At 40.7% G+C, this 12,776-nt stretch overlaps 2 protein-coding genes across 2 annotated transcripts in view; one reads left to right on the forward strand and one right to left on the reverse strand.

The window, feature by feature from the left end:
• The window catches only part of bltp3a (bridge-like lipid transfer protein family member 3A), a 20,093-nt gene extending 17,612 nt beyond the window's left edge, over positions 1-2,481 (reverse strand). Inside the window, exons 1-2 of the mRNA XM_068597438.1 lie at positions 2,118-2,481; positions 713-971 (exon numbers count right to left, since the gene is read on the reverse strand). Coding sequence (XP_068453539.1) covers positions 713-756 — 44 coding nt within the window. The 5' untranslated portion in view covers positions 757-971; positions 2,118-2,481. The remainder of the gene's footprint in view (positions 1-712; positions 972-2,117) is intronic.
• On the forward strand, positions 2,059-8,557 carry LOC137800299 (protein ILRUN-like). Its single transcript, XM_068597444.1, has 5 exons — positions 2,059-2,305; positions 4,268-4,422; positions 4,531-4,728; positions 5,427-5,752; positions 6,660-8,557. Exons 1-5 carry the CDS (start codon positions 2,142-2,144, stop codon positions 6,693-6,695), a joined length of 879 nt encoding a protein of 292 aa, XP_068453545.1. The 5' UTR covers positions 2,059-2,141; the 3' UTR covers positions 6,696-8,557.
• Positions 8,558-12,776: the final 4,219 nt, after the last annotated feature.

Here is a 12,776-nt window from a genome sequence, read left to right on the forward strand (position 1 = left end):
AAAGCTAAAATAACTTCTCCATACCACAACACTTCATATCAACAATCTTTGGCATTGTTTTATAGCTGCACTGAACATACCGATAACTGGGCAAATAGATTTGATAGATAAGATAAGGGTAGATAGATAGATAGATAGATAGATAGATAGATAGATAGATGTGGTTTGAGTGGGAGTAAAGAAGAAAAGCTGCATTTTTGGATGAGGTTAAAGCCTTTTCGCCTTTCCATTTTTTAATATGACATTTACTTCACGGCCTTTGGACCCCTAAGTGACACACAATGACAAAGTAAGCAGTGGGGAACAGTGCAGTAATGAAAGATGGCAGGCTCATTGAATCCAATACATATCAGCTTTCTAAAGCCAGTACACAGCCAGTATAGCTATATCATTAACACGTGCAAACAGCTGGGAGAGTAATCTCTGGTTCAGGTTATTAGTAGTTAGTTTTGTTCAGGTTGAACTGGCATGCGGCGTTCACGGTCCACGTCAGGTCTCGTCCTTCTCGTGCGTCTGTGACAAACATGCAGCGTTGAGCTCGTTGGGAAACCAAAGTGGAAATCAATGTAGCTGCTAGCTTACCCGAGCTTTAGCTGTGGGCAGTAACGTTAACGGTAAATCCATCATTTAGCCGGGGCTAAGTGTAGCTAACACAAAGCCAACCACCCCGAATACCGCTCAAAAAAATAATTAAAAAATAAATGACACCTACCTTGACAAATGTTTTAAAATTTGCTTTTTAATAATCCCGGCCATTTCTGTTTCGCGTCCGTGTCGTAGAGACACACACACCAGTTACACCGCTGAAAAGCAGCATACGGCGCTGCTAGCTTCCAGGCACCTCTCTGTTGCGCACAGCCCGAGCTGTGTGCATCTTTTTAGCCGCTGCAGGCACCGCCGAGTAGCCGCTGCCTCGTCAAACACCAGACGGCAACAGACGACAGCGGACCGCAGCGGCGCGATGCCGCCACCTGCTGGACGCGTAGGGGAATAACAAGAAGGCGAAGATTTCCCCCGTTAGATTAGATGTATTAATGCAGAAAACAGGGTAAAGTGTCCACATATAGTAAAAAAAATAAAAATTAAAAAAAATAGTGAGAAAAAAAAATACTGTATTATATATATTTACAGGCAGAATAAATATAACTATTATGAATAGTGTATTAATATTGCACAGGTGTTATGTTACGACTAAATATTTACAAATAAAATGAGACTTCCCATGCATGTGCAAGTGATGTTGTTGTTGTCTTCTCTTGTTGTTGAACCTAGAGCCTTTAGGCCCCCTAAGGGTGTAGGTCTGTCCAATATAGCTAAAACTTTTTACATTAATCAAACTTGTGTTGATGCTTCTTCAGACTATACACTTGCAGTCAACTATTGATCAAAGTGATTACATTAGATTAACTGTGACTTGTTGCAGGGACAGGAAACTGGTTTCTGTGGTTCATCTGTTCCGACACATTCAGAAGAAATGTTTGAGGGGCTTTACCGAAAAAAACAAATGGTCAAAAGGTGGAAATTATTAGTATGCAATCTTAGTATTAAAATAGTTAGAATTAAATAGATAAACAACAACCTGCACTCAGGGAGGATTCTAGCTCAAGAGTTCGAGCTGGTTTCATGGGTCTTTGAGCAAAAAATGATGGAACTGCCATCTTTAGTGTGCTGTGTGCACCATGCTTGACGAGGCCATTGACTTTTTGCCTTTGGGCCCCAAAAATGGCCATGTCAAGCATTTAACGTATGGAACAAACACAACTACTAACACTGCTCAATTTCCTGTGTAGAAATACAATTATTGCAAAAGAAACAGACAACATTAAATAGGCTGGGGCCGCTGGCAGATATTTTTACAATATGTTATGGTTATCGACACAAGATTTTATGAATTATTTTGTCAGTTTAACACCAGTGGCATGTTATTTAACGGTATTACAGATGCAAAGTATCATTACTGTAATAACACCCCTAGTGTAAAAGTAGTGTTTTCTTTCCTCCACTAGGACCGTGGCTCATAGGCACAAAACACAATCATGTGACATGCGCACTCGGCCCTGTTGTTGAGTTTGTTATGACAAGTCGAGGCCTCGGACTAAATTAGGAGCGAAGCCCACCGTCTCTGTCCGGGCGAATCCGTGATGGAAGGCATGGACCTGGACCTGGACCTGGACCAGGAGCTCATGCAGAAATTCAGCTGCATGGGTACAACAGACAAAGACATCTTAATATCGGAATTTCAGAGGCTCCTCGGGTTCCAGCTAAACCCCGCCGGATGCGCCTTCTTCCTGGACATGACCAACTGGTGAGCTCGGGGATTCGTCCGGCCTGCTGTGTGGCTTCTTGTTTAGACGAGTGGTGCCGTTAAACTAGCGTTCTACTCAGCAGCATATTCTCGTTTAAAATATATGTCATCGGTAAAAACAAGGATGGTAATCATAATGAGCGTTATCCTTCATTGTGGCAGGGTGATAGCGGTTACGTTAGTGATGTTTACGTGGGCACAATGACAGCTAACGACGTGGTAGTAACGTGACTACCGTTAGCGTTAGCTGAGTCACCGTGGGGAACACGGTGGAAAAGCAGCGTGTTTCGCTATAAACAAATTACACGTTTAAAAAACTGGAGTTAACACACGTCGACGCCGGTGTTTTGTTGTATTTAAACGAAAGACAAGAAAGTGGTTGGTGTAACGGACGTTTTTAATAAAGTTGTAAATCATTGTCGCCACTTTTAGTGCAGAGCTAGCATAGGTACTACCAGGTTGTAGCTGTTGATTAAAAGTTTAAAACTAGTCCCTCGCAGTGTGTTAGATAACTGCTCATTGAGTCGAACCTTTTTGTCACTTTTACATTATCGACACTAGCCGAGAGACGATAAACCAGTCACGTAACGTCTCACTCGTTTTTGACGCCAATTTGTGTATTACGTAACGTATTCCCATTTAACGCCCGTCCAGTGTAGCGTCAAAGCTCATAACGCGCACAGTGTGAGCCTGGTTATTTAATTGTTTTTACCTAACTGTGCCTGGACACATGTTTGATGTATTGATGTAAATAGTTCTAAAACTACATTTAAAAATGCAGTATTCGGCTTTAAAACACGACTTCCGGTGACACATTCGACTTTATAAATCGAAACTCATGCGTTTGGCAAAGAAGGGTCAAATTGAAGTCTTAACGTTTCAGCGCATGTGCAGTCTTAATTCAATGCAGGGCCTATGGAAGACATCGGATAGCAGTGGAGGCTGTAGTAGTAACACGTGACGCCATTCCGCAACGGGGTTTCTAAAAATACAAACTGCTGCTTTATGGATGACTAGCGTGCCACGGGAAGCACCCATTCTTAATCTCTCTGAGCCTGCACACGACATACGCATTTTGAAGCAGTCCCAAAACACCACAGAATGATGTTAAGAAGTAAATATTGTAGTACAAACATATCATTGTCTCCTCTAAATTTAGTTTTGTCAGGGACCGAGATTTATTCCCAGGCCCATGGAACAAAGCGTGTTGGATATGTTAATATCATGATTTGAGTTTCCAGTTTTATTTTTCTAGTCTTGTGTCCTCTGTCTCTGCACTTCCTGCCCTGGTGGTTGTCTGGGATTGTCTGTTGACCTGGTTCCTGATTGTATATTCCCTTCACCTGTGCTGCCCTCATTGTGTCCACCTGTGTCTCGTTACCGACCTCTTGTATTTAAACCTGTTTGTCTCCTGTCCTCTTGTTGGTTCATACTGTATTTACGTACCGTGTGTTACCTGTGAGCTCCCTGTGAGTAAGAGTGTCTCGGTTTAATTGTTGTTTTTTGTTTATATACATTTATTTTGAACTGTTGGGTCCTCACTCTCAGAGCTTCCCGTGACAGTTAAGGGAAGGAACAATTTATATTGTTTGAATGTTAGAATCAGATTTATCGTTAAGTAGGTTTTCACATACATTTGTCTTTGTGCATAACAATAAAAATTGACGAAATGTTTTTCTAAAAAGTCAAGAAATAAAATAATAGAACAAATACAATAAGATAAGGGAAAACATACTATAAAGATATGTACAATTCATTCGTTTTTCAAATGAAAGAGCATTATAGTTTCTTTAAGGGATTTGCAAAATATTGACCAGAGAATGTGGTCATATGTAGCTTGACGTTTAAGTCATATCTGTGCAAACTGCAGTTGAATAATGGGGATTCCCCTGCACAAATCACGTCCTACTTAAATATATACATCGGTACTCATCACCTGGATTTGTGCCTTTTCTCCCCCAGGAATTTACAAGCAGCCATCGGAGCCTACTATGACTTTGAGAGTCCCAACATCAGTGCACCGTGCATGTCCTTCGTGAGCGATGTGACGATTGGTGAGGGCGAATCAGTTCCACCAGACACGCCTTTCACAAAGACCTGGAGAGTACAGAACACGGGTGAGTCTGCTTGAACAATAAGATTGCAGCTCTGACGACAGTTCCTGCGAGTTAGAAGTCATTATTATAAAAGAAAGAGTTCAGCATAGTTCTCCGTTTGTCTTCCAGGTGCAGAGTCGTGGCCTCCGGGGGTTTGTTTGAAGTTTGTTGGCGGAGATCAGTTTGGTCACGTGAACATGGTGATGGCGCGGTCTCTAGACCCTCAAGAAATGGCCGACGTTAGTGTGCAGATGCAGAGCCCCGTGTCTCCTGGCATGTACCAGGGCCAGTGGAGAATGTGCACAGCCACCGGACTTTACTACGGAGGTGAGGACTGCAAACTGCACATTGCTCTTCAGTAAATATGCTAAAGAACGGACTGAAGCAGTTAGTCGATTAATCTTTTTTCCAGCAAACAATTTCCAGCTTCTGAAATGTGATTATTTGCTCCTTTCTTTTTACTAGTTTTGGGCAGACAAACCAAGCTATTTGAAAATGTCAACGTGGGCTTTTTAAAACATATTTTTGTAGATTGCAAGAATAAATTAGCAGTTAAATAATCATTACTTAAGATAAAAAGTGCTAGATCATTTTGAATTTCCTTTAGTGAAAACCATTAAGAGCTGTCATCACACAAATTATATTAAATTAGAGTCATTCATTTAATTGATTTATATGCTCCTGCAAGTTAAATTGTGTTTAAAGGATCCCAACAGGAAATCCCTCAAGACTTGCCTACTTGCACATTAAACAGCAGTGGAATGGGATACTCAATTAATAATGACTTGGCCTTAATGTTTCTCGGAGGTGTTCATGACAATAATTCCTTACTTAACACTACTCGCCCCGGAAGAGAAGAATTAAAAATCCTTGATGATATCGTGGGGGTGCCTGTGGTCCAGTCTGTGGTTTTCCAACTGGCTCATATAATCTATAACCGACCTGTGGGCAGCTAAGCATGAGGTAGCGTGGCACAGCAACGGTGGCGTTGTGTATCCTAACATGCCGTTCATTTGTTCTGCCAGATGTCATTTGGGTGATCCTAAGCGTGGAGGTTGGCGGCCTCCTCGGCGTCACGCAGCAGCTGTCCTCTTTTCAAGCGGAGTTCAACACCCAGCCTCACCGCAGTATGGAGGGAGACTACAACCCGTTCGCCTCGCCGGAGAAGAGCAAGTGCCCCAACAGCAACAACAACAGCCTCCACGATGCCAGCGGTCACATGGTCACAGAGGAACATTGGCAGGGAAGCCCCAACCAGCTGCAGCAAGATCAGAACGGACTTTCACACAACTCTGTGGACTTAGTAGCAAATAGTCTACAAAGCAATCTATCGGTAGTCTCTTATAACCAGGTAAGATGCATCAATGGGCAGGGGGATCTTCCATATTACTCAATCATGGTTAAGTTTTCCATCATTGGCAGAACGGCAACTTGAAAGTCTGAAAGCCTTTCATGATTGACACAAAAAATCTGATCTATAAATACAAAGTTGATCAATTTAAAATTGCGTTGAGTGTTGAAAGTAGCCCCAATCATTCAAGTGTTTATCGGGCTAATGTACTATTCAAGTAATTCAATATAACTACAAAGAAAGTATTTCTCAAAGGTTGCTGTATTAGATCAATTCGGTCGCTCCTCACCGTACTGACTTCAAGCTGCAAAGTAGATAATTCCTTCCAGTTTACCATTTTAAACTGATCCTTTAACGAACCGTCTACAGCCAGACCGTGGATTTGTGAGGCTATAATTGCGTATGGTGGAGATTTGAGCGGGACGCTAAACCTCTGAATCAAGAAAGTACAATTTCTTCAAGAAAGCCAAACTCCAAAGCGTTCTAAATAAGTGCCACTAAAGTGCTTCTTTGCCTTATTATTTTGGGATAAAACTGTGTTATTGCCACCTTATCAAATTAATTTAACATTTAACATTGATCTTTACAATTAGATAATGTAAAAAAAAGAAAGAATCCAGGACAATTTCTTCAATAAAATGCGATCAATAAGTGCTACTTTCCTCATTCAACGTATAGTCAAAAAAGATGTCAGGTTGGGGAGGATTCGGAGGTATGAGGACATCTTGTGGAGAAAGGCAGGCAGGTCTGGAAAGTTCCTCAGAAATGCACATAGCCGGGTGGGAAGTGTCTGGAGGCAGCCTGAGCAAAATAGTAATTCCACTCTGACTTTACAGGCAGTGGAATAGTACACTTAAGCCTTTGTTTTGTCTCATGCCTTGTTGTTAATCGTTTCTCTTCATTGCAGGGTATACAGGAGCCCTATCCTTTTGGGCACTCTTAAACCGAGGGACTTGTCACAGTGACGCAGCACTAAACCTCTGGAGTCTGTCACACCAACGAGAGAAAAGTAGCTGGTCGAGAGAGTGTGGCGATTCAAAAACACTTTATGCAAAACCCAGCTACACTTTTGAGAAAACCAGAGGCCAATGCTCCCCGACGTGCAGCTCAACCAACATCCCACAAACCGACTGTATGCACGCGTGAATGCTAAGTTAAAAAAATGAGTGCTATGAGTCTTTTGAGTGGTGACTTTTTTTTTCTTTTTTCAGATTTTTTGTTGGATTTTTGTTTGTTGTCAGAGTGCAAATGAAACAACGATGACAGGGGTGTGTATTTGTGAAAATTGTGTGTATACGTGTGTGTGTGCACATCGTGAAACCTGAAAGAGAGACTTTGGAGGAAAAGCCATTTTATTTTGCCAACTGATTCTCCAGATTCTGCTCTGACTCTTGGTATATTGATTGGTTTCCGCACCTGTTCCCTGTAACCAAATCTAATATCGGCATTGCTGAAGAGACCCATTGGATATCATTACTTACATTTATATCATTATTTAAAATATCAACTTTTGAACAGAAAGGACGGGACAGCCACATGATTCAGAAATATATATTTAGGTCGTTCAAGATGGCTCGTGCATTACGAACAATCATTTCATGCACCAGCAAGAAAAAAAAAGCGCATTTCGAGTATTCTGCCCGAGATGGACTCAGATATTAACACAAAAGATATGATCGAATATATGATCGGCACTGATGAGCATAACTCATTTATTTACATTATGGCTCCTATGATTTGTTTAGTCCTCAAAATTGTACAGAAATGTTTTTCTCTAAAGCTTTTCAGCCAAAATGCTGACATTTTTTCCAGAGTTTTTGCTTTTCATATATACACATCTATGACATATTACAAGAATATTAGAGTATTCATTATTAGTAATGATGCAGTATTAGAGATTTCCCCACTTATTGTCGGAAGCTAAGAGTTAGTTTTCTTTTACATGCTTGCGTTAGAATAAAGCATCACAGGATTAATGCACACCCTGACATAAGACATTGAATTCAAGCCATATGAGCAGCGGTAAAAAAAACAAAAGGTAAAATTGGTCAAACAAATGTTCCTTTTCATTTTAAAGCGGTCTTGGAGTTGCTTTTATCCTATTAAGTTGAATGTATCTGATGAATGTACAAGAGAATAATGTTTTATTCATTCACCCAAAGATTCAACATTGTGTATTTGCATCAAACTGGCAGTTTTATTTATGTAATTATTGTTCTGAATATTTCTGTCTATTGTTAAAATTATGCTTGGAATGTTCCACAACAAAGTCTCCAAATTTTTTTTGAGCTTTTTTTTTTAAAAACAAACATATTTGATCCTGTTTGATACTTTCAGACTTAACTGCGCCAGTAAAAAAAAAAGGAAAAACAATGAAATGACAGACTTGTGTTGTGTTGATGAATCGTGCGCTGCAGTGGCGAGGCCTTTTCCTCCACACGTAGAGTTGAGTCCTGGAGGGTTTTATCGACTCTGTGATTTTATCTCAGCATCAACAGTAAGACCCCCCTATGTCAGGTAAACAGACCTTTCACATTGAGGCAGTAACTGTAAGCTTCCCGGGGGGATCCTGAGCTTTTTGACTACATGACAGGACGGTGACATGTCATTTCCTGGTGACGAATATTTGATCTCAATGCCTCAATTCATCATTTGGTTCCTGTTGTAATCATATCTCTGAGGTTTCCAGATCGCAGAATGAATCAGTTGGCATGCAACAGCACATTAATGAGGATGAGGAAGTGCAACCAGATGAAAGCTTTTTCTTTCCTGTGTGTTTGATGAATGTTTGTATGATTAAATTATCACTGAAAACTAAAACAGTGGCATTTCTCATTATTTTTATCATTCCACACAGCAAATTATGGTTATATTGATACACTATTTCACTTCTACTAGTTCCTACAACGTGTACTCTCAGTTTTCTTTTTGACTTTTAAATCAAACAAATTATCTGTTAGCATTTTTTAATAATGTTCATGCATTTCAAGTGGAAATGTTATGGTCACTGACATGCAGCAGTTTTACCAAATGTTCTCTTCATCTGATACCACTTTTATGCAAGTACTACTTTATAATTTCCTTTACAATACATTACATTAACAGGAGCGTGGCAGATTTTAAGGATAAAGAAACATTCAAATTGACATTGAAACACATCATCAACAAAAAGCACTGCAGATAAACACCCAGACACCGTGTGCTGCTATGTTTTGGGCTTCTGGTGTCGGTGAGTTCTCAAGAGTGTTTATTTAGGGCTTTAGACTTAAAGAAAACTCTAACCGTAGCAGCCTGAAAGGGGGCTGATCGCGGCCTGTAGATGTGTCGGATTACATGTTAGCCTGGAGGTCTACCGGTCAAAAGCAGTCTGCGGCGCATCGTCTCTATCAGGGTCTCTTGTGTCACGCAGCGACGCCTGAAGGAGCAAGCACTCACTTGACATTTGTGCACATTGAATGTTGAATGTGTTCCAGCGAGGCAGAAGAGGTATATTGAGGTACAGCAAAGTAAACACACGGTTAGCGGCTTGAATGTTTGTCTGTAACGATCCAACTGACAAAAAAAAAGCTGCAGTAGTTTTAAAGTACTTCTGGTTTTTCAGGCAGTCGCATCTGATGTAATGGATGTTTTTTTTTGTTGTTTTTTTTATTAATTTAAGACTTACTGCACAGGTGTCGAGCAAGTTCTTGAAGCTGCCATTTTAAAGGTGATTTATGTGGGTGGATACACATGAAGCACTTTGGAATATTTCAACACGACCGCACAAACTCTACTGTTTAGCTTAAGCAAACATTTACACACTCGCTTTCTCGAACCCTCTCTTGTACTCGGCTCTGTGGACCAGTTATTCAACTTTCCCCCAATTGTAGTTTCCGACCTTTCAGAACTATGACCATTAAGTTATTTCACTGTGTGATGCTGTCTCGATCCCATGTGCCCCTGCATAGCCGGCCTTTCTGGTGTCATATAAGTTATAGCTGAGATCGGGCCCAAAAAAAACGAGACATTAGATCCTCTCTTCTTTAGCAAGATATCTGTGTTTCAGTTGATACGGACACATTATGACATTTGTCACTTTCCTCCTATTCCTCTCTTTCCCATGGTGTCCAAAAAGGCTAGTGCTGACTGATTAGAAAACATATTTATGACTGTTTCTTTACCACATCAAATTCCCATATCTCAAGCTTGGCTTCAATGGAAAGCTACTGTGTGCAAACAGTGTGCTAATCCTCTTAACAGCGGATTCAACTTGACAGTGAGTTTAACACTTCATCAAGTAGGAATTCACTTTTTTAGGGGGGGGAGGGTTGAGTTTAAAAGCTCCGATCGCACATTCATCCCAAAAAATAGTCCTGAAATTATTGCTCACACAGAACAAACTTTGACACGACTCCATTAGTGGATCCAATTTAGATAAGACACGTTTAACTTCAGCAGCTTTATGTTTGCAAAGTGCGGATATCACACTCAGTGCTCATTATTTTTACACCCCCATCGGCTGTTACAACTCCCCATGTTTGTTTACGGGAAGAAAAAAAAACTTTTCCGTGAATACTGGAATACTGCCTCAAGTCATTATTAAGTAGGCACTCGGAGCAGCCTCCCACACTTCAACACACCCTTTCTTTCAGAATTGATATGTCATGAAGGCACGGTGTCCATAATCAGTCAAAGTCGCGCCGCTCGGACCACGAGTCAAACGAGGTGTCTCGCAGCCGGAGCGGACAGCCGTGTGAGCGCTGGGGACCAGAAAACCATCCCATGCAGCAACATCTTCACCTGAGGCCGAAAGAGATCCCGTGTTGACTTTAGTCCACAGCTCAACTGAGATAGAGCGACAGTTCAGGGAGAGAAAACAGGCAGAGCTGACAAGAGGCCTCAGCATCGGAAACCCCGCTGAACCCAACACTGACGAGGTAAGGCAGAGAAAACTATTATTATGACATGATAGTACTTGGTACTAACGCTGCTACTATCACTTTACCTGTGGAAGACGTGTTTAACCGGGTCAATCATCAAAATGCGAAAGAACTTCCACAACTTATTTGTTGTTATGCGTAAATCCAGCACTTGTCATTGAGTTTCGTGGTCATTTTTCATGTTTGATTGTTTATGAATAGTTTGTGTCTTGTGCTGATTTTGAATGAATATCGTTGCTGGGTTTTGTGTATTATAAAAGGTGTTCTAAGCACAGCTTTGGCTATAAATGCTGTGGGATGTGGCAACTTTACAAATATAAAATACACCTGATATTAGGCCTTTTTTTTCACAGCAGACATTTTGACACAATAGTGGAGGAACAGGTGTGAATAATATCATTAATTGCCGGCTCACTGTCACTCTCCCAGCTTACTGGGACACTTGAACAGACGGAAGACGTCGTTAATGTTATTTGTGACACCTGTGCTGTTCACACTGTGACGATGAAGTCTGCTGTGAAAAAGATTCATTTAAAGAAATCCTCCACTTGAAGCTTTGCTACGGTTTGAACAGATAAATGACGATGTGTTTAGTTTGTGCTTATTGATACTCACACATTGATGATTTGTTCGATTGAATGAGTTAAATGTATTGTCAATGTTGTTATGGTCCTTTAGCACTATGAGCTCTGTAACTGAGGAGTTTGCTTCCTTTATAATGATGTCATGTCAAATAATATTTCAAGCAATGCATTTCAAATTGGGATACAGACAATAACCAGTAACTGTAGTTAATATCCCAGTCATGTTCTGATAATGTACCTGTATATAATTGGATGAATGGTGATAATATACATTTTAAGGAGAAAAAGAAATTCCGAGGAGCTGATTTGATGAATCAATATTTTGCAAAATTGTTTTGTTTAATTAGAATTTACATGACTTGTTCTTACTCACTCTGCCACCATTCAACCTTTAATGTCACACACACACACATACACACAAACACACACACACACACACACACACTTACACGCATGCATGCACACAGGCTCTTACAGACACAGCTACATATTGATATCTTGCTGAGCAGAGGAAGATGTAAAGGTGTGTTTTTTAACCCATTTTGTCCAAAGAACAGGGAAATGCAGCAGCGATGAATGACCAACAGCTTTCCATATCGACAAAATGCTTCATATCAGTTTGGCTGCTGTCCAACGAGGTGTTAAACACAGCCTCTTTTCATGCATGTGTTGCTTTTCATTTGAACACAATGCACACACACACACACACACACACACACACACACACTTGTCCCAGAGAGAATGGATAATCTTGCAGAGCAAGTTATTGTTAAACATCTCAACTGATGATGCCTGCAGGCGAAGAACTAACAGCAGAGACATGAGTCCAGACATTGAGACCTCGCTCCTCCACTCGAGACGCAGCACAAGTGTTTTAGTGTGTGGCAATCCAGTCGTGGTTTTGGTAATGGTGGCTACAGGCAATAAATAGCATAATTATGTCTGCCATTACTGTCGTCTTTGCCACTTTGTTATTTGTTATTTAGCTCTGTTCATTTTAACAAAACTCCAACAGCAGTGCAGCTTTTGAGAAAAGCCGTATTGCTCCATGTGCCATTGTTTTGGACTGAGAAGCAGCACCTTACTGCTTGGTCAATATTTACCTGAAGTAGCCTGTGAGTAATATTCAGCATCGTGTGCTCAGTGTGAACAGAGTCTGTGGATAAGTTTTCTATTTCACTCACTTTTTTAGATGTACCATACATTGTGGCTGAAAGTAATCAAAGCTAAAATAAAGAAGGCATTTTCTATAAAAAAAACAAACAAACAAACTTTGAAATGGAAACAGGTGTATTATTTTTGGCACATTAAACACCGGCGTACACCACTCCCAGCCCGGTGAGCTGTTCTCTTACTCATACCGCGATGAATGCGCTGCTGCTGCTACTTATCCTTTATCCAACATATGAAATGCGTCCCACCCTTCATGCACTGTTCTATCAAGCTTTTTATTTTGCCATTAGCTTAAGATCCATCTTGGTGACCTGAAAAGCCACTGGGTGTTGCATTGTGATAGTAGCA

This window comes from Clinocottus analis, unplaced genomic scaffold (genome assembly GCF_023055335.1).
Source record: "Clinocottus analis isolate CAN_PGR_092001 unplaced genomic scaffold, fCliAna1.0.p SCAF_4, whole genome shotgun sequence".
NCBI classification, from domain to species: domain Eukaryota; kingdom Metazoa; phylum Chordata; class Actinopteri; order Perciformes; family Cottidae; genus Clinocottus; species Clinocottus analis.

Excerpts from the sequence above, each read along its gene's own strand:
- LOC137800299 (XM_068597444.1), top strand. The coding sequence starts at position 2,142 with ATGGAAGGCATGGACCTGGACCTGGACCTGGACCAGGAGCTCATGCAG. Across the intron at positions 2,306-4,267 it reads TTCCTGGACATGACCAACTG|GAATTTACAAGCAGCCATCG; the intron begins GTGAGCTCGGGG and ends TTTCTCCCCCAG. Across the intron at positions 4,423-4,530 it reads CTGGAGAGTACAGAACACGG|GTGCAGAGTCGTGGCCTCCG; the intron begins GTGAGTCTGCTT and ends TTTGTCTTCCAG.